This window comes from Petaurus breviceps, unplaced genomic scaffold (genome assembly GCF_028583685.1).
Source record: "Petaurus breviceps papuanus isolate PSGF00001 unplaced genomic scaffold, PetGlider_PUasm1.0 176, whole genome shotgun sequence".
NCBI classification, from domain to species: Eukaryota; Metazoa; Chordata; class Mammalia; order Diprotodontia; family Petauridae; genus Petaurus; species Petaurus breviceps.
This window is the reverse complement of record NW_027185771.1, coordinates 631,620-653,455: the sequence shown is the minus strand read 5'-3', so window position 1 is coordinate 653,455 and position 21,836 is coordinate 631,620. Positions and strand designations below refer to the sequence as shown.

The 21,836-nt window shown below is 42.4% G+C and overlaps 1 protein-coding gene across 1 annotated transcript in view; it reads left to right on the top strand.

The window, feature by feature from the left end:
• Window positions 1-21,836, top strand: part of ZFHX3 (zinc finger homeobox 3) — a 222,878-nt gene that overhangs the window by 173,289 nt on the left and 27,753 nt on the right. Inside the window, exons 6-8 of the mRNA XM_069085456.1 lie at window positions 1,397-1,530; window positions 1,668-1,868; window positions 20,051-20,153. Coding sequence (XP_068941557.1) covers window positions 1,397-1,530; window positions 1,668-1,868; window positions 20,051-20,153 — 438 coding nt within the window. The remainder of the gene's footprint in view (window positions 1-1,396; window positions 1,531-1,667; window positions 1,869-20,050; window positions 20,154-21,836) is intronic.

Here is a 21,836-nt window from a genome sequence, read left to right as displayed (position 1 = left end):
CCCCTCCCCTCCCCTCACTTTTCTCCTTGCTTCTCTTCTCCTCTCTTCTTTTCCCTTTCTTTTTCTCTCTGATGATTTTAATGATATTTTTCTTTGATCATTGACATATAGCCATTGCCATTGGTTATAGCAAAAGTCTAAAACTTTTAGCTATCAAGCAAGGAAGATTTGTGATCTGAGTAACAAAAAAGCAAACTTTTAAGGACTCTCTGTGACCAGACTTAAACCCACCCATTCAACTTGCCATCTTGACATTTGTACCATGCTATGGTAAAGAAGTTGTATGTGCTGAGAGTAAATAATTAATTTTGCTAATTTCATGTCAAAGAATCTTCCAAATCATTCCCAGAGCAAGACTCACTCCTTTAGTATTTTCTCTGTTACTGTTTTCTACCACCTAGATTTCAGATGGTTCTCCCTCACATTAAGAATAACTGAATAAGTAAATGGGTGGCTTTGGTCAACAGGGTAGAGATGCTTTTCCTTAGAACTAATATTCTAGCATTCTAGTGAGTTTTTCTCTAGAGCATCTACTAGAATGTGATCCAGAATATTCCTGTTAGCTCAGAACAAAACTCTCCCAAGTGGACATGCTACTGTTAGTGCCTACCCTCTGGGCCTAGCCCACCACACCCTACACCCCAATTCGTCTTGTTGATATCTTGCTTTGTGTATATTTGTTTGCATGTTATCTCCCCCATTAGACTGGGAGCTCCTTGAGGGCACGGGGACTATCTTTTGCTTCCTTTTGTATCCCCAGCGCTTGATAGGGCCCGTCTCATAGTAGGCATTTAATAAATGCTAGTTAATTTGACTTTCTCTAGAGTGCCCCTTCTTTTACTGTAGTGCAGAGCTTTGGGGGCAAAAAGATGGGTAGGATCCCATCCCTGTGGGTAAGTGAACCTAATGAATCTTAATGCTAGTTGTAATCACAAAGAACCATCTGCCCTTTCAACATACTTACTAATGTAGTAATGATGATAATAATAATAATAGCATTTATATAGCTCTTTAAGTTTCTGCAAAGTACTCTTCAAATCTCTCGTTTTGATATTATACACACATGCACATAAGCAAGAGTTTAAATCCTGATCTGGGGAGTCTGAGGCAAGTTGAGTGTTTTTAGCTTAGAGCCCCCCAAGTCCCCTTCTAAGATTTGGTATCCCAGCATCTTACCTTTTCCTTTCCTAGTCTTTTGATGCTTAGAGCGCTGAGAGTGAGAAAGAAAGCCGCTTCCTTTCCCACATGTTTGCCGGCCTGAATGTTCATCCTCTTGGAATCTTGATTTTTCAAGAAATCCTGTGCTATAAATGGATGTTGGTTTTCACCCAGCAGCAACCCCATTGCAGCTGGCCGGGCACGGATACCGTCATGTAACTTCAATTCTCTCTTGTAGCATCGTCGAGCCAAGCAGAGAAGGAGCTCCCAGAGTGTCCTGCAGCCTCCAAACGTGCGTCCTTCCCAAGTAGCTCGGAGCCTCCCCTCTCTTCCAAGCGACCCAAAACATCCGAGGAGGCCAGAGCAGAGCAGGTGAGCCACACAGCTCGGCCCAGTCTGGGAGGCAGGGGACCAGGCAACTGATCTCAGCAGCACTGATGGAAAGGGGGCGGGGAGGAGGAGGAGGGCATGGTGCTGGTTGGAATCTATCTCCCTCCCTTCTCGTGCAGATGTTCCAGTGTCCCTACTGTAAGTACAGTAATGCTGATGTGAACAGGCTTCGGGTGCACGCCATGACTCAGCACTCAGTGCAGCCCATGCTACGATGCCCGCTCTGCCAGGACATGCTGAATAACAAGATCCACCTGCAGCTACACCTCACCCACCTCCACAGTGTGGCCCCAGACTGTGTCGAAAAGCTCATCATGACGGTAGGTCAAGGCGCCCACCACTTGTTTCCCCCACAACTGACTTGGGGGGAAATGAGACAAAATCCACCGGATTCTATAACAAAACAGAGCAAAAGCCATCCAAATCCTATTCCTCTTTCCCTTCTCCTGGGATGGAACAGGGCATACTTAACCTTAGCATTTCCTCGCTGCCCTGTTAGTTGTGAATTTGTATTTATTTATTAAGCTCCCCTAGATCCTTTCCTCTTCTCAGGACATCTGACCAAGCATTTTAGGATGCAATATCTTCAGGGGCTTCTCAGATGCATGATGCAAGCCCAACTTGTCCACTTTTCATCAATGCAGAGAATAGCTAACCACACATAAGGGGCCGATTTGTCCCTGCCCACTTTGTATGGGAATGTGGATTGCTCACATTCTTGGAGAGCATTGCTAAAAATTATTGCTGCAATTTTGACCTGATCCTAGAGAACCCCAAAATCTGAGTTCAGAAGGCCTTGTGACAGTCTAAGCCAATCAATCAGTAACTGAACAAGAATCCTGTCTACATCACATCCAACAAGTTGGCCATCAAGGTCTTTGCTTGACAACCTTGAGTGAGAAGGGAACCTATCATCTCCCAAGGCTACTTATTCTATTTTTAGATGACTCGAATTGTTGGGAAATTTTCCTTTTCCTCAGTCCTCTCTATTTGCCTTTTTGCAGCTTCTATCCATCATTCCTGATTTGGTCTTATTGGGCTGACTGTAACTCTCCCAATCCTTCTTCTTACACGATGGCCCTTCAGATACTTGAAGATGGCAGTCATTTCCTATCTTAATGGTTCAAGTCACTTATTAAGTTGAAAACTGTTCAAATATAATGCAGGTAATACCTAATGAGTTTTCTCACCCAAGTAATGGGGGGCTGCTATCATAAACACTTCTTGAGACATCTGCTGTAAAAACACCAAATATAACAAATCATCCATAGTTAATCTGGAAAAAATGCAATGCTAGAATGTTGTCAGACACTTCTCTTAACATGTGGCTGGGGTGACTTAGGTTTTTTAAAAGTCCATGTTATGAAAGTAACAGATATAATTTACAAGTATCCCCTGGTCTGTTATTTTTCTTGCTAAATTATTGCATTTATTTGCTATCCAGTTATGAGTACTGCTCGTTAAAGTTACCTTGGTAGATGATCAGTGAGAAGCTTGTTCACAAGCTCCACAGGCCTCTTAAAGATATGTGGAGGAAAATTTAATACTAGTTTTTCCATTAACATTTTTTAAATGGCAATTCTCATATAAATTTGTGGAAGTCATTGAAAAGTTATCTTTAAGAGGAAAAGTAGATGGTTGCAAATGTGAGAATGGAGCTCAGAATTTTCACTTAGCAACCTCTTTACCATGAAGCATCTGGTGAGCGTGAGTGTTGGTAGCCAGCAGAGGAACAGTGCCGGAAGCAATGTTTTCAGTACTTGTTAGAGTTTGTGCTTATAGTGTGATCATATTATTGGTCTAATTTCATTTAAGCCTTGGGACTTTGGACCCATAATTCTTTGCATGACTGATTTAGAATAGAAAATAAAGCACCTCCTTTTTTCTGAAAGATGGAGAGGGAAAGGTGCAAATAGGAAAGTAAGTGTAAAGTGTGGGAAATCAGTAAATTAACTAATAACTAGCTAACACATACCTCATGCTGTAAGCCTTGCAAAGTACTAGAATTATATCATCTAATTTATAATTGTACTAATAAAACATATTTCATGTTAAAGGGAAATTCTTTTTCATGTACGCTTGTTCCCATCCTGTCTTCTCTGGCAGATTGCCCTCTCTGTGATCCCCCTTCTCTCACTAATCTTTAATCTTTCCCTGTCACTGACTGCTTCCCTGCTGCTTACAAATATACCCACATCTCTCCCATCCTTAAAAAACCCTCCCCATCCCTGCTAGCTATCTTACTTTAGCTCTCCTTCCTTTCATGGCTAAACTCTTTGAGAAAGCCATCTACAGTCAGTGTATCTGTTCCATTCCCTCTCACTTAATGCTTAGCCCTCTGGAGTCTGTCTTACAGCTTCATCGTCTCACAAAAACTCCTTTCTCCAAAATTACCACTGATCTTTTAAATACCAAATCCAATGACCTTTTCCCTGTCCTCTTCCTTCTGGACCCTGTCTGCAGCCCTTGATACTACCAGTGATGGTCTTCTTTTGGATACTCTCTACTTCAGGTTTTCATGATACTACTATCTCCTGGTTCCCCTCCTGCCTATCTGACCATTACTTTTCATTCTCTCTTGATGGATTATCATTCAGATTGTTCCCATTAACCATGAGTGTCCCCTAAGGCGGGAAACTGAGCTCTCTTCTCACTTGTTGACCTCATCATCCCCCATGGGTTCAATGATCATTTCCGTGCTGATGACTTCAAGAGCCCTATAACCACCCCTAACTCCTTTCCTGAGCTCCAGTCTTATCATATCAGCCCCCTTTTAGACATTTCACATAGCAAGCATTTCAAATTTAGCATGTCCAAAGCAGAATTCGTTATCTTTCCCCAAAAACTCTGTTCTCTTCTGAACATCTCTATTACCACCAAGGGCACCGCCATCCTTCCACAGTCACCTGGACTCACAACCTGCACGTCCTTCTTGACTCCTCACTCTCACTCGCCATTCCCGGTCACCCCACCCCAAATTCAGTCCATTTGCCAAATCTTGTTGTATCTATCTTTCGGACATCTCTTGAATCCACCCGTCTCTCCCCTCCAATGCTGCCCCCACCCTGGTGCGAGCCTCATCCCCTTGCACCTGGACTGTTGCAGTCACTACTGGGGGGTCTTTTGGGCCCAAATCACTCCTTAGTCAAACCCATCCAGGGTGAGCTTCCCAAAGCAAGGCCTGACTGTATCATCCCACTACCCAGTCAGCCACAGTGGATCCTTGCCACCACCAGGACCGAGTATCAAGTCCTCTCCTTACAACCAGGCCCCTTCCTTTCCATTCTTCTTTTCTGTTACTTCCCTTCACACACTCCACAATCCAGCACTGCTGCCCTTCCCGACATTCCAAGTGCACAGTGTTCCAGCTCCCATGCCCCCCACACCTGGACTCCTCTCGCTCCTCACTTCCACTTCCTGATTCCTCAGGCTTCCTTCAAGATTCAGCTCAGTCCTGCCTTGCTCCTGAGGTCTTTCCTGGGCTGTCTGCCCCACCCCTCCTGCATACCACCCTCCTACATGTTATTGTTGTTGGCATTACTGTTGCTATTGTTCAGGCATGTCTGACTCTGTAAGACTATTGGAGATTTCTTGGCGAAGACACTGGAGTAATTTGCCATTTTCTTCTCCAGCGCATTTTACAGATGAGGAAACTGAGGCAAATAGAGTTTCCCAGGGTCACATAGAAAGTTTCTGAGGATAGATTTGAACCCAGGTCCTCCTAACTCCATTAACCAGCCCCCCCCCACCCACCAATACCTTTCCTCTCAGACTATCTCCCACTTAGACTGTATATATTTTATATCTGTATAAAGATTTCCATGTTGTCTCCCCTCTTAGAATGAGAGATCCTTGAAGCAGGGCCTGTGTTTTCACCTATATTTGAATCCCTAGCACTGAACACAGTACCTGAGTTGGTAACTGGCTGGAGTAAGGTGATTATTAAGAACTTTGCTGAGAATCTTCTCCATGTGATGATGATTGTAGCTGTTCACTGTTACCTAGGACCTGTCCCCAGAAGGCATCTCTAAAGATGCTACAACAGTCATTTGTGGTACCATTCTGATGAACTTAGTGGGACACATGCCTCTTATCTGTTAATAATCAGAACTTTGGGGGCAGCTAGGTGGCTCAATGAATAGTGAACTATGACCCTGGAGTCAGGAGGACCTGAGTTCAAATCGGGCCTCAGAAACTTGATACTTACTAGCTGTGTGACCTTGGGCAAGTCACTTAACCCCAATTGCCCTGCCTTCCCCCTCAAAAAAAAAAAGAGTTAAAAAATAATAAGAAGAAGAACTTTGGAGGAGGGGATGAAATTAGTAGGGGAATTTGTTTGGATGTTTATTGGAGAATGTCTCAAAAGAAAATAGATACAATTTTAAAAGGTACCTCCAATCATTTACAAATATATCATAAATTATTTTATGTCATCTGTAAAATTGCTACAGGGGAATTGTATATTGCTGAAGAAGGTATTATATACTTATCAGCAAGAATATAAACCTTTCTCCTTCTCTGCATGTATATATGTGTGTATAGGTACACACACACACACATGCACAGCTAAAATGTCTGAGATAGTAGCCAGAATGACTGGAGTCTATAGGATCATAGAACTGGAAGGAGATATTAGAGGTCTTCAGTCCAGCCCCTTCACCCTACAGATGAGGAAACTGAGTCTAATAGAAGTTGCGACTTGCCCAGAGTGTCCCAGAAGTAGTAAGGAGCACAGCTGGCATTTCACCTGAGGACATCGCAGGTGCCTACTAAATGCTCCCTGCCTTAACTCACTCAGGTCATGTGACTCCAAAGTCAGTGGTTTTCCCTCTGCATTAATCTTCTAGCAAGAACATCATGATGTTGTTTTATTTTGTTTTAAGGTTTTGGTTTTTTTTTTTTTGTTATTGTTGTTGTTATTTTGACAACATGGGAATTGTCATTTGTATGTGGATAGGATCATGTCCGCTGGGGTCACTTTTTGTCATGGTCTTATTAGACATTTAGCCACGAGAGTAAAATCATTGATTGATTACTGTTACTGTCGACCAAGTGAAGAAGTCAGTGCCTGGCGTCTGTTTCTTTCAGCCAGCTGGAGCAGGAAGCCATGAATGCAATCTATGATGAGAAGTGTCATTCAGACAATGACTAAATTCTCTAAAGTCTAAAACAACATCTATGCAACCCTTCGTTCTAAAAAGAAAGTTATGTTTGTTTTAAAAAAAAACAAAAGAGAAACGAATAGTAAGAATTGCAGAAGGAGCCAGCCTGCTTAGAAGAGATCCATGTTTTCATGTGAAAAAGTCAAGAGGTGAATCCATGTGCCCAACGTCTGGACTCCCGTACCCTTTTCCTCTGTTGTTGTTGAGTCATCTTTCAGTTGTGTCTGACTCTACATGACCTCATGGACGAACTTGGCAAAGATACTGGAGTGGTTTGCTATTTCTTTCTCCAGCTCATTTTACAGATGAGGAAACTGAGGCAAAAAGGGTGAAGTGACTTTCCCAGGGTCACACAGCTAGTGAGTGTCTGAGACCAGATTTGAACTTGAGTCTTCCAGACTCAGGACTTGGTTCTCTATCCACTGCACCATCTAGCTGCCTTTTCTTTTTCTCTAAGAGAGGTCATTTCCTCATGGTTAGAGATTGGGAAATAAAACTTGCCAAGGAGAGAGCTAACAACCTTCTTCTGTACCTATCTGGCATTTGGAAATTTTAGCCTTACCAATCCCTCTCTCATGAGAATGACTAAATTTGGTTTGGAAAGCCCCTACATCACCTGATAAACGGTGTTGGCAATTTTTATGACTCTCTCTTTTGACTGTATTTAAATTACAGCTTAGAGATGTCCTTCCTAGTATTCAGAACAGTCTTCAGAAATGGGGTGTCAGGTTCAAGATGGAAAAACATGAATTCTGTGGGACCCAAGGCTCAAGAGTTTTGTTGTGCACATCAGTGGACTGTTGTTTCCTTTGGTGTTACTGAAGATATCAGCGGAAGAGAAGGGATTGCCTTCTTGTCATTAAGAGAGGGTTTGTCCCCAATTAGATAGTTCCTTCTGCTACGGAATAGAAAAAGACACAAAAAACCAAAAGGAAGACAGCCCCTCACAAACCTATGTATTGCCCGGGGTATATAATTCTGTTAATTCTCGTAAATATTTTTGCCCTCTTGGTCTGAGACCTCAGAATCAAGCCTGAAACAGATTTCATTCCCACTAAAAGTTAATTCCACCCCGATAAATGGAAGTAGATTACTTTCTACACAATGTCTTTCCGTTCAGTTGTAAATGGAGAGTGTTTTGAGGAGGCTTCAGTTAATAATACCTTATCAGACAGCTTTCAGGAACCTGCAGTGTCTAATATGTCTGTTGCCATGGTAACAGCTGCTTGCTTATGCTCTGCATCTCATATCTGTGTCTTTCATGGGCCCCCTTCTTTTTATACCAACAAGGAGGCTGGAAGAATATATTCTGTTGGGAATGACCAGGATTGGCCCTGTCCTTGGAAAGTCGCACCTTTCTTACTTTCTGTATGACCCACCAGCACCAGAGTCCAAGGCAGTATCATTACAGATCATCTATGAAAAGAGGAAGTTTACAAAAACTGGGGAAGATGAGAGGAAATTACTCTGAAGATATCATTAGGGAGCTGGATTTGAATTTGTAGTTTCTCAATACTCCTTGCCTGTTTACCTACGGTATGCAGTAGGTATCAATGAATGCCATGCTGTCCCCCCTGCACCAGGGCCTCTTACTCCTGGTGGGGACATTTGTCTGCTTGTTTGCAAGGGAGGGGACCACAGTTAGTGGGGTGTTGTTACTGACCAATTAATTAATTTGGAAAAGACTATTTTGCTACTTCAGCTGCTCGAAACTAGCCTAATCCTCTTTCCAATAACAGCTACTTCACTGTAATTCTGGCACCACATGGCTTCTGCAGAGAGCTCCTTCAGTGCAGATGAGATGTGTGGTTTATTCTATGTCTGCCCAACCTGATGGATTGCGTCAAAAGAGAAGAGATTAGTCCTTGAGCAGCCTCTCCCTCTCCCACCAACAACTTGATCTTCACCTCTCTTTTTCCTTTCTCTTTTGTAGTGTTTATTCAGGTTCCCCCCGCCCTGCTTTTTTCTCCCATGTAGAGTCTCCAGCTTTCTGCCCTTTTGGCCATTGTTTCTCACATTCCTGTGTGTGGCGCCTATCTAGAATTTGTTCTCAGATCTTTGCCTTTTCCCTCTTTTCTTTAGTCATTATTTTATTTTTTCTTAAGCAGGAAACAACTCAAGACAACTGGTTTTCAGGTCTTTCTTTTCTTTTCTGTCCGTGCCTCAAGAAGAGTGTTTCACCTGTTCACACAGTGACTCCCCTCCCCACCCCTCCAGCTTCCTCAGCCTGCTTTTGTGTTGGCTGTTTCATTCTTTTTTCCATCTCAGATGAAGGTAATGAAAATAATCGGGCTTCATTAATTCTGAGCCCTGTGAGATGATAGCCATTTGGAAACATGTTTGCCAATTAGATGGGCTAAATTAGAAGTGACCTTGGTATGCTGCCGTCACTTGCCTCTCTGACTCTAATGAAGCTTTTCACTCGAATCCTTCTTGTCTCTTTTTTTGTGTTTGTGTTTCTGTCGCAGGCTCTCATTTCTTCCTGTCTCCCCCTCTTCCCTCTGTCCCTCTTGTTCTGGTGCTATGGCCATGTGTTGGACCGATATTCTCACCTGTTTTTCTGAATGTTCACATAATCCTTTGGAGTATGTCTGTAGGTGTTATGTCTAAATACTGTATTAGGGATAATGAGATTAACTCAGATCTTGGGAAGAAAAAAAAGAGAGAGAAATGGAGAACCCAGGATCTTAAGGTTCCCTGGCATTGTGCCCAGTCTGGCATAGGTAGGAAACTAGACCAAGAAAGGAATATCTTCTGCCTACTTTGCTGCAAAGCAATGGACTGATTAGGAGTTATGGGTACCAGATTTTTAGGAAAAACAAAGTGAAGTCTGTTGAGAGAACTGTGACCAGGATGGTTAGAAACTATGCCATTCCTGGTTTAGTCTGGAGAAGAAGAGACTTCGGGAGAACCTGTCAACTGTTACTGAGTGTTCTATGGAAGCCGAAAAGTGAATGATGTCTTAGAATACATTAATGGAAGCCTAGTGTCCAGAACAAGAGAGATGAGATTCAGTGCAGTGAAGAGAGTGTGGGACTTGGAGCCACAAGATCTGAATTTGAATCTCACCTGTGATACTTTTTATCTGAGGGTCTCTGGACAAGTCACTTTACTTGCTTGGCCTTAGTTTCCCCATCTGTAAAATGTTTTGTGTTCAGGTCTGGGTATCACACTGCAGGAAGGACTTTAATGCGCTGGACCATATCTAGAAAGAGGGTGATGAGAACAGGTCTGGTTTACCTGGAGCTGAGTAATCAGACGTGCAGCCCACAGCACTCCTGAGGGCTGCCCAAACCAGATTAAAATGTAATCAGGAAATATTTAACAAAATAAACAAAAACACAATACAATGTAATTTTCATATGTGGCTTTTTAAGTCAATATGTGGCCCATAAAGTACAGTTTAGTGCCCTCTGTTTCTTTTTGAGTTGGATGCCACTGGCCTACAGAAGAGAAGACATGGCAGGGAGGGGTGAGGAAAGATTAGGCTTCTTGTATTTTGTTCCAGAGGATAGAAGTGGGAGCGATGAGTAGACACTTCAAAAACATAGAATTCAGCTTGATAAGAGTAAAAGATTCCTAGTACCTAACAGTGTTAGAGCAGAAGGTAGTGACTCCATAGCTGCTGGTCCTCAAGCAGGGACAACACACCCACTTCTCAGTTGTGGGGAGTGGAGGCAGGGGGAGGGTCCTGCTTAGATGCAAGACAAACTAAGTGACCTCTGAAGAGTCCCTTCAGTCGTTCTTGGTCTCTCTGGTTAATGAGGATCTAAGTCAAGCTCAGCTTGTTTGTGGGGCACGTTGAAAAAGAATTCCAAAGTAATCTGCTGCAAGGGAAAATAATGCTTTGAACTTCCTTTTAATTATTTAGCTTTAAAGGCATCAGTCTTACTACCTCTGACCTTGAAGTGACTGGGCCTTATGGTTAAATTGTTTTGACATTTAGGTATGTCGTATGAGTGGGGAGAAGATGATTATGGAAACCCATAGACTAACCTAGTATATAATAGATTATAGGTTTTACTAAAGCCTTCCTTCCTTCCTCCCTGCCTCCCTTCCTTCCTTCCTTTCTTCATTCCCTCCTTCCTTCCTTTCTTCATTCCTTCCTTCCTTCTTTCCTTCCTTCCTTCCTTCCTTCCTTCCTTCCTTCCTTCCTTCCTTCCTTCCTTCCTTTCTTTCTTCCTTCCTTCCTTCCTTCCTTCCTTCCTTCCTTCCTTCCTTCCTTCCTTCCTTCCTTTCTTCCTCCCTCCCTCCCTCCCTTCCTTCCTTTCTTCCTTTCTTCCTTCCTCCCTCCCTCCCTTCTTTCCTTCCCATCCTATTCCCCTTCTCCTTCCCCCCTCTGCATTTATTCCATATACCTCCTTTTTACTAGCAAGTATGAATGGCCAAAGAATTTTTCAATAAATGGGACCACTTGGAGCTATTTTAGAGTTTTCTTTTTTTGGACTACCATGACTTTGGAGGAAAAAAAAGAAACCAAAAAACATTATTTGGCTTAGACTTGACAGCCATAAGACTTGAAAAGCCAGTTTCTTCTTTAGCAGCAGCTATGAAGATTGGCTTCCAAGAGAAGCAAATCTAAGGTGTTGTCTAAAGCCATATCTGTGTCTAGATATATTTATGTAAACCTGAGAACGACATTCAGATGTTGCATGGGTGTGAACTCCACAAGGATAGAGTCAGTCAGGAAGAGAAGGAATGGTCTGTAATGGTAACCCCTTGAAAGTGGAGTGGGGTGCTGGAGTTGATTGTTCCATACCTTTGGTTAGGGGATTGGGCGTCTCCTGTATAACTCCTGTCCTTTTATATGAGGAAAGCGTTCAGGATCAGGGTGGTTCCCCCAGGGGTCACAATCGGGACCTCTCAGGCCTGCAAGCCAGCTGTGGGCAGCATGCACTCTTCTGCCTTCTTCAGCCCTTGAGCTTATAGGCAGTTCCAAAAGTCCATGCCAAACTGAGCGGCCTTAGCTCATTCTCTGTTACCAAGTCAAGTCAGCAAGCATTTTTAAGCACCTACTCTATGCCAGGCCCTGTGCTAAGGTCTGCAGATACAAAGAAAGGCAAATAACCGTCTTGAAAGGTGAGGAAACGTCTTGTTCCCATCTTTTCTTATTAAAACCAACCTAGAGCAGAAGGATACAGTCTTGTGTATCTCTACAGCTGATTACAATGCAGCAGCAAACCTGAATCCTCCTGTGTAGTTCACTATTTAATACTGTCTGTACTGGGTAGATAACCCAGAGTTGCCTAGTTCAAATTACTAAGCATTTCTACCATAGTTGCAAGCATTAAAAGCAAGGCTATGGACATTCCAAGTACCTATCTTAAAGCTCACTTTAGTTATATGACTTTTCTCTCTAAACCAAGGATCATTCACATGGGTCCACAGATCTATCTATAGATAGATTTCAGGAGGTCTTTGAATTTGGATGAAAAAAAAAAATCACATCTTTATTTTCACCAGCCTCTAAGTGAAATTTAGCATTTCTATTGAGTATGAATATGGGCAATCATTGCGATTCTGGGAAGGGGCCCACGGGGGACCCAAGAAGCTTCACCAGGCTGCCACAAGGGTCCATCATGCACACAAAAAGCCCTCTTCCTTAAACATCTCACCCACCCCCATGGGTTCAGGTCTTCTGTATATTCATGCCTGATCCTCTTTTTCCTCCCCATCCCCCTTATCTTTGATAAGGACTTGCTTGTTTCCTTCCTTCCAGCCCCACATTTGCATCCGCTAGATATCTCTAGCTCACTATTTCCAAAAGTGTTTGCTCATCACCTCTCCCTCAAGCCCTGCCCTTCTTCCTAATTTCCCTTTTCTCTTGATGACACCACCACCCTCCTAAGGTTTCTGAGCTGGAAACCTTAAAGCTGTCTTTAACTCTTCTTTCCCTCTGTCCTTATACCCAATCAGCTGCTACATCTACCTCTACAGCACCTCTTACATCCCACTTTACCGACACAGCACCGTAGAGGCCTCCCCCACCTCCAGCTGTGACCCAGCCAACACAGTGCAAGGCAGAGGAAGGAAGTACACCTGGCTGTCATAGAAGAGCCAGAGCTTTGAGGAGATAGCTTGGGCCAGGTGAATAATAAGCCCTGGCCTCTTCTGCAGCTTCCCTGCTGGTGCAGCACTGGATTCCCGGCCCAGATTTGTTCCTGCACTCAGTTTTCCACGTCTGCCGTAAACTCTTAGATGCTGACCCTTGATAAGCCTTCACAGATACTCAGCGGTCTTTTAGGTTTAAGCTTGTGCAGCAGCATGGAAATATATATATCCCGCCCGCCCCTTCGCTCATACTCTTGCCAACCTAGAGGCGTGCTTTCTTACCTCTTCCACGAATCGTTGTGCTCTCTTCTCTCCAATCCCTCCCATACAGGTGTTAAAATAATCTACCTGAATGCACAGATAGGACTTTGCTGCTCTCATCCTCACAAACATTCCAAGACTTCCTATTGCATGTGGGAGAGAAAACAAACGCATTCAGCCTAGTCTTGTAGGCCATCAACAGTCTGACTCTTGGGGCGGCTAGGTGGCACAGTGAATAGAGCACCAGCCCTGGAGTCAGGAGGACCTGAGTTCAAATCTAGCCTCAGACACTTAACACATGTGACCTTGAGCAAGTCAATTAACCCCAATTGCCCTGCCTTCCCCCCTCCAAAAGAAAAGCAAAAAAAATATGTAATAATAACAATAGTCTGACTTAATGTGCCCTTGCAAGCATAGTTCACTCCTCTCTCTTTCATGCAACTTGTTCTAGCTCTGGGCATAAAAGGGAAACCGCTGGATTTAGTGTCAGTCAGCGGACTCTGCCACTTAACTTCCTGGGCCTCAGTTTCCTCATCTGCAAAATGAAGGTGACTTCTGAGTGTCCTGCCATCCTGGGAACCATCAGTCATTTGAAGCTGTAGATCCTGAGAGGTGTTGGCATGGAGGAGTCAGCCTGTGGTCACAGAGTCAGAAAATAGAATGTCCAGTTTATGAAGTAACTTGTGCATAAATTTGGCTGGAATGTTGAGGCTATGATGGGGAGAAATACAGAATAAGGTAGGTGGAAGCCAGATTATGGAGGGCTTGAAATGCCAACCTTAGGCATTTATTTTATTTTAAGGGCCAAAGGGAGGCCACTAATGCTTTTTCTCAGTAAAGGACTGACATAGGTCAGTGTCTTAGGAATGCTAATTTGACTGTTTTACAGAGGATAGATTGGAGCTCAGTTAGGTTACTGAAATTACCCAGACTAGAAATGACGAGTGCCTTAAATAAGTTAATGACAGTATTGGTGGAAAGGTAGAAGAGATGATATAGAGATGAGTTATCAAAAAAAAAAAAGCCATGGCCTGGAGTAAATTGGGAAATAGTTAACAAAATAAATAAAAATACAAATGTGACGTAGATAATGTTAACATGTAGTTTTCTAAGTCAGAAACCCATGTGGCCCACAGGGATCCTGACCCCATTTCTGTCAGAGTTGGGCACCATCAGTGTAGACACCAAAGAGTTAGTGTTAACCACAGAGAGGTTACATAGAGAGGACGGTGAAAGGGCCATTGAATGTAGCAGTTAGAAGATCATTGGTAACCATGGAGAAAACTTAATAAATACTAGTTGACAGTGGATAGCCTTCATTTTCTCAACTAGGCAAAGTCTTATCGTCCTAGGGATACGATGGCATAGAGGTCTTGAGCAATGAGAAAGTTTAGAATGATTGTTAGGGAGAGCGTATTGGACCATCGAGGAAGAGTAAAAGGATTGCCACGTAGCAGTGAGAGCCCCGTTGAAATTAGCTGACACATAACTGGGTTTTGTAGCAGACCCAGTCAGCATGGTTGTGACTTATCCCAACCATTTTCAGTAGCACACAAGCAGGATTAGAGAAGGAAGGGGTAGAAGGCAAAAGGAGAAATGGAAGTAGATGAACTTATGATAAGAGAGGAATTTCAGGGTTAAGAGTTGATAAAGCAAGAACAGTTAGGGTTAATGATGAGTCTGACAAGGTATGTGGGGTGACGACATAAATCATGGGAGTTAAGAAGGTGGACAAACTAGGAAGCCAGGGTATTCAAGGGGAGATTCATGTCTACAATGATGCCTCCCAACACGAGAGCAAAGGGTTGTGATTGAAAGGAGAACTATAACCCCAAATTTGAACTCTTTGACCGAAAAAAGCAGGATGAGGGGTGAATGAGCTCTCAAATGACACATGACTGTGACAAGGATCCTGTCCCCTCATCCTCCAGTGTGTTCCAAGTTTTTCTTCTGTCTTGTACCCTACTCTGATCCCATATCTTCCCTGGCGCAGAAACATCAGTGGTCCCTTATCTACCCTGTCCATATTTCTCAGCTTGGCATTCAAGGGCCTGTATGGTTTGGCCTCAGTTTATCTTTCCATCTCAGCCTACCATTGTTAATCTACCCTAATCCTACAGTTCTGCCAATTTGATCTATTTGACTTTCCTAAACATGGCTTCCACTTCCCAACTCTTTGCCTTTCCTAATGCATTTTCCTCCACCTGAAATCCTATTCTCAAACCTACTGGTTCCTTAAGGGCCAGTAAAATGCCATTTCCTCAGGACAAAGCCATCCCTGACTGTTGTCCCTTTTCCCCCCAAGCTGAAAATAATGTCTCCCCCCTCGGGGTCCTCTTAAAACACTCATTATAGACTGCCTTGAGTTGTTCATGTGCGTGTCCTCTCCCCTAATAGAATATAAGGTTCATGCAGATGCTGGAAACCTGTCTTATTCTCTGTATCCCTACAGTGCCTAGCAAAGTGCCATACAACATGTTAACTGCTCAGTAAATACTTGCTGAATTCAAGAATGAGAGGAAATTGAGGTTGGACATGCTTTATTCCCAGCAGAAGGGTGGATTTGGGATGGTCAAAAAGTTGAAATCTTATCAAGTAATATTGTCAGCCCAAAAGCAGCTGTGGTGGAATCACTTTCTTTGTTTCATCACCAAATGTTGAGTATTAGCTGCTGTTTTATCACTTACCAGCTAAAAATGCCTCGTTGTTACTCTGTCATGCAATAGGATTTTGACCTGTTCAGTCTTTCACCCTGTTCCTGTCATTGTTGATCTAGAGAAGCATTTGGATCATTTTTTCTGGTATGGGTTTTGAGGCTATGGTAGGCTTCCACAAAACACTACCTGTTGCTTCTCATATCTGCCTTGCAGACCTACCTCATACCAGCATGAAACCCCATTTCACCAAAATGCTTGGGAATGGTGACTCATTGATAAATTTTCAGGTTAATTACCTCTTTACTAGAAAACCCTACTGGTTCAACTCTTGCTTTTTCAAAATTTCCAGGTCCACCTTTCTGCATTTAGTGACCTATGGGGAAAATATCTGAATGTTTCTTTGATTGTGGCTCTTACAGTGACTTAGGGTCCTGATTGGGGTCCTTAGTTGTCTTTACACAACATAGTAGATGTCAAAAGTATAGATGCACTGATATATTCTTAGAAGTTATTTTTAAAATTAGTCCCTCATTTCAACTTTGTGTTGTCATATTCCCCTTTGCCTACAAAGAGAAGGCAGAATTGTAATTGTAGTTATTGGAGGGTCCCATTTAATTTGTGATTGGTTAATTTAGTTTTTATACCAGAAGTGAATTCAAGGAAGCCCAGGTGTCAGTGTAACCATGCCATGCGTTCTCATAAGCATATCCCCGAACTCCAGACCTTCAAGGACTGGGCCATACATTATTCTCCCACTGCTTCTGTCTTCTCGTTTGCAAACTGAGTTCCTATTTGTAGTTGGTCAGTTAAGCATGCTTTGGATATGAGGGAGACAGACGACATTAGTGAAAACCTACACTGGCCACTTCCCTCCATTTCTGTCAGAGAAAAGAGATGCTCCTTGGTGAAATAGATGTATGCAGGATTATTTTTTGAGAGAAGTCAGAGCTAAACTCCTTTGAGCAAAGAATCAAGAGTAAGGCCTCTAAAATGCAGTATCTAGAGTAAATTAACAGAGGAGGAAGAAATGAAAACAGGGGGTCCAACGTTTGTGTTTGGAAATGAAACCGATTGCCACAAACAGATTTCTAGAGACATCTTCATCCACCATCTCTTTGCTCAGAGGCATACACAAACCTAGCCAAAGAGTATCTGGACTCCTCTCCCCTTCCCTTAGGAATCTTTCTCTTGGACTCCTGGGAATTTCCTGCCTGTTACAATCTCATATACCAAACCATTTTTCCCCCTAGGGGCAGGGAGGGAAGGGTATACTGCATATATGAAGATTCAGGTAGATAAAGGTAATTACTTAAACACATATAGGGCAAGACTTATTGGTTTGGAGGCCCCGATTAAGATGCAGAAGAGCATGTGAGGTTGATGATTATATTTCGGGGAGAGTTAATTGACGGAAGGTGAAGGCAGACAAAGGACTTCTGCTTACTGCCTTCTTGAATCCCAATCAGGAATTATGATTAAAGACTCCACGAGACAACAGAGGGCTGATGAATTGGTGTCTCTTTTTTTTTCTTTTTTTGCCGTCATTCACACTTGATTGACTTCAACCTTTCAAGTGCAAAAGTCTCTCTTTTCCATTATTATTCATAGCCATCTGAGTTTTTCTAATTAAAGTGTATGAAAACAATTACTGATCCGTCGTACTGAGTCTGTTAGTGGGGATGTCTGCCTTACTGTAATGTGTATAAAAAGCTCACAGTTTTCTATAATGATGTGCAGCTGAGGTGTTAGATAATTTTATTCTTTTTTACTCTGTAGGGTTTTTTTTTATTTCTCATGATTTATTTTTCATAATTCCTAAAGATCCCAGGAAAGGACTGATCCTGCAGCTTCAACTGAGAAGGGGCAGGAGAAAATATTCATTTTCTTTCTCTTTCACTCCATCTCACCCCACACACATACATACCCCATTCCCCACCCCCTCTTCTGAGGCTGGTTACTATAAATTAATCGGTGACCTTTCACTTCTTGGATTCCCACTGGACTCCCCAACCACACTGGTCAGAAATGCCTTCTATTAAAAAGAAAATAGAAGGAATGAGTTTGGCATTCTCAGCGCCATTGATTCATCAACCCCTGGACTTAACCAGCTGCTGTTACATGTTGTATTAAGAGGGTGCAGATGTCTATAAGAGACAGAAATGCTGTCTCATGCAATCTTACTCACCTGTGTTGCACCTGTTCTTTAGTAAGCAAGATTCTCACCTTTAATGCATGTTATTTGGTGAACACAGAATTTGGTGTCTGCCTCTCATGTAATGTGACAGGTGTCCCTCACTGCGCTATAGCTTCTTGGTGATCATAAAATCATTTTCTGGCCTCTCTCCAAATGTTTAGTATCTGGCCTCTCTCCAAATGTTTAGTATTTCAGCCGTAACCTAAAGAGAGACTTGGGTGATGGCAATGAATGCCATCAGCTATTTGGAGAATGACTCAGGTCTTAGGAACCAATAGTAATTTATACATTGAATACCCACATTGATCTGGGTGTTGTCCCAGCTTGGAATATGTAGGCATGGAGACACCGGACTGGGACAGGATCTGTGATTTCATTGGCATTAGGAGTTCCTCAGCAAGGAAACTCCTTCTCCCATTCCGGTTCAGGACCTTTCTTGCAATTCATAGAGAGTTACCTACGGCCAAGACGTCAAACTCAGATAAAAATGAGACCCCGGGAACTATACAGGGGTCTCTGCTGAAGCTTATTGACATTGAAAAACCACATGTTAACATTATCTATAACCTATTGTATTTTCATTTACTTTGTTAAATATTTCCTTATTATGTTTTAATCTGGGACATTTGATTAACATTCCTGGTCAGAGATTGAGTGGCTTGACCAGAGTCACATAACCAGTTTCTGTCAAAGGCAGGATTTGAACCCAGGTCATCCTGACTTCAAAGCCTGCTCTCTCTCTCCACTCCACCCCACCATCTTACCTCTCATGTAGAGTTGACTTTGTTGAAACATTTTGTCCGTCAAAAAACCATCATTCCTGTTCATTGGTGATAGGTGCCAAATAAAATAGATGATGATTGTTTCATTTATTATTTATCTTCAAAATATTTTTATATTTTAAATGCATAAATGTATTAATTTTGCATATTTTTATTTTGTATATTTTACAAGTTTCCACTAGGTTATTACAGGTTTCTGTTTTGCATATTTTATAAACCTATAAAAAGAACCTCCTAAATCCATATTTCTGGCTGTTGTAGAAAAGGTAGGAAGGTTTTCCAGTTACATTAGAAAAGCATATTAATGCCCTATGAACCCCTGCTTGTATTTTGTTGTATGCGAGCAGGCAAAGGTGAGGGAACCTGGTGTGTAACCATGCCTGCCAGTCACATTGGGAATCCCTCCTATTAGAACTGGAGAATTTGAGTTCTTACGCTGGATATTGTTGTGAGGCGATATGGTTCTCAAGCCCCAAGGACCAAATCAGGAGGCCCATATTCAGCGCTGTACGGGTGGCTGTGTGGCAAGGTGGTGGGAAAGGCTGAAGCACAGAGAGAACCGGGTGCAGAATGGTGGCTCTTTTTGATCCAAGCCAGCTGACTGAGCCCCACAGTGTTTAAGGCCAAAGGCTGAAAGCAGGGTCAGGTCCTCCCCTGCTGGCTGTATTCCATGGGGCTGGCTCACCAGCGGCAACATCAGACACTGCCTTCTGATGTCTTCTGCCCATGGTGGCCCCTCAAGAAGAAATCCTTGACTTGAGGGAGGAGTGCTCAGTGTTCCTTCTCTCTTGATCTGAGTGTGTAAAGGGTTACAAAACATTGTTTTCCTGGAAAATCTGCCAACTTGTCTGCCTGTCCTCATCCTTCCTTTTGTTCCTCTTTCTCATTCTTACCCTTTCCTTCCCTCTCTTATTCCCCTCCTTTTCTTGCCTGAATACATTTTGAAAACAGTACTACAATGCTCCCTGCTTCAAGATTACAGTGTACTTTACTAGGTATGATTTAATTAGGGCCCTTATTATGTTTTCAGCAGCTTAAGGTGGGCCTTTCAACTTATCTCCCTAATTGGCTGCACAAGAAGTTTCACAACCCATGACAAAACATTGTCAGTGATCAAAGTCAAAATTCTGCATAAAGGAAAAATATTAATAATAAGATTATTCTTCAAGTGTGCACTGCTAATTATGTCCAGAATGTAACCGTAGAAACACTTTTGACTGATGCGAGCTTTGTCTAATAAACATGAATCTTCAGTGAGCTATGAAAAGTGGCACCTCCGCCTTCACACTGGGGAAGGCTAATTTTGCTTATTAAAGAATTTTTAAACATCTTCCCATTTTGTTTCCCCTTCCTCCCCATTTGACTCTCTTCATTTCTCTGTCTCCCCTGCCTCAGGTGACAAGCCCTGAAATGATGATGCCCAGCAGCATGTTTCTCCCAGCCGCTGTTCCAGACCGAGACGGCAGCTCCAACCCGGAGGAGGCAGGAAAGCAGCCTGGTCAGTTTCTCCATTCTTGACTTCCAAGAATTGCCCTAAAATCAGATCCTAAGCCTAAAGTAGCCTCCTTTGAGGTCTGGAGGATCATTTCTGGTCCACAGAGCTATGCCTGTTGAGGAAAATGGGAGGATCGTGTTGGCTGTCCTTTGCCTTTGACGTTACGTATAGCTTACTTACATTGGCATTTATTTGTACTTTATTCATATAGTTTAAAGATGAGAGCCAGACAATGGAATTTTGATATCATTCTCTGCTTAAGTGGATGGGATCAGCTTTGTGACCCCAGTATTTTGAAATTGCCATTAACAAAGAATCTGTAGGGGCACACTGTGTGTGTATGTGCTTGTACATGTTATAAACAGTACTGAGCTGATGAATCAAGTAGCCCAAGCTTCTGAGATTCAGTAATGAAACTCTGAGCCTGGTAGCACTTGGTGACTAGCTGGCATTTTCATGAGGAGTTATCCCTTACAGGCCAATGGACTACCTGAAATGACTTTGGAGGCACAGACTTGGTCCCAGTCCTGCCTAAAAGTTCACTTGTACTTCTCAAGGGGGAAATTTTACTTCCCTCAGGTGAAGAATAGAGGGTGTCTACAGATGTAGGACTTTATGCTTCTCTTTCCTATTTGTGGTTATCTCCTGATTTGTGGGTATCTCTTGCTTTGTGGCTAAGGAGAGATCTTCAGCTTTTCATATTTTCCATCTTTCACCCTTAAGAGAGGCAAGTATATTCTAAATTGTCCCATTTAAGAGTTAAACCTAATGAATGAACTCACCATAACCAAAACATCTAATAAGGCATAGCACCATCAGACAACCTGAGATGACCAACTTTCCCTGCCTAATGTGAAGAAACACTGAGATCTTTTTTTTTTTTAAGAGAATTAGGGTGTTTGTAAGTCTTATTGTCCCCAAGATGTGGTAAGAAATGAATTCTATCAAGAACTATTCCCTGTTCCATTGTAGAGACTTAGAGAATTGTCTTGTGAGAATAGATGGCTTGATTGTAGATTATCTTGGACAACAAAAAAATTCAACAACCGGATTTTAACCAAAAATAGAGTAGTTTAAAAGAGAATTTTTCTTTTACCTGACTTTTTAGAGGATAATCACATTACCATCCAACTTATAGGTGGGTAGACTTTCCCCCTTTTAAAAAAAGAGAGAAATAATGCAGTCACATATTCTCAGTTTGAACAGAAGTTATATGCCAAATCCAGTATTATTTGACTGAGTTTTTAAGAATCAACATCGTTTTTTTTCCTTTTGAAAGTTTTCTGGGACTTACGTGGGGAAAAAAAAAAGTTCCAGTCCAAAGTTAGCAACTGTTTCAGACCCAAGGAAATAAAGGCTAAAGAAATTAAGTATTACTTAAGTGTGCCTTCAACTTCTGGGTCGATTCTGAGGTTTATTGCATATGTTAAAGGTCTCTTGTAAATTGTAACTTTTTCATCAGTTCTTTTAGTCCCGCATCCGTTTGTATCTTGCTTTATAAGAGATCATGTTTGAAAAGTAATAAAATCACATTTTTAGGCAGATTTGTTCTTTCCGACTGTCTTCCCCTGCCCCTTCCTTGATCATGTTGCATTAATAAGCTGTTATCACAGTGGAAAACTCTGGCTGACATTTCTAATGGTTTTTTTTTTTTTTCATTTCTCTTTGGGGTTTGGTATATTTCGC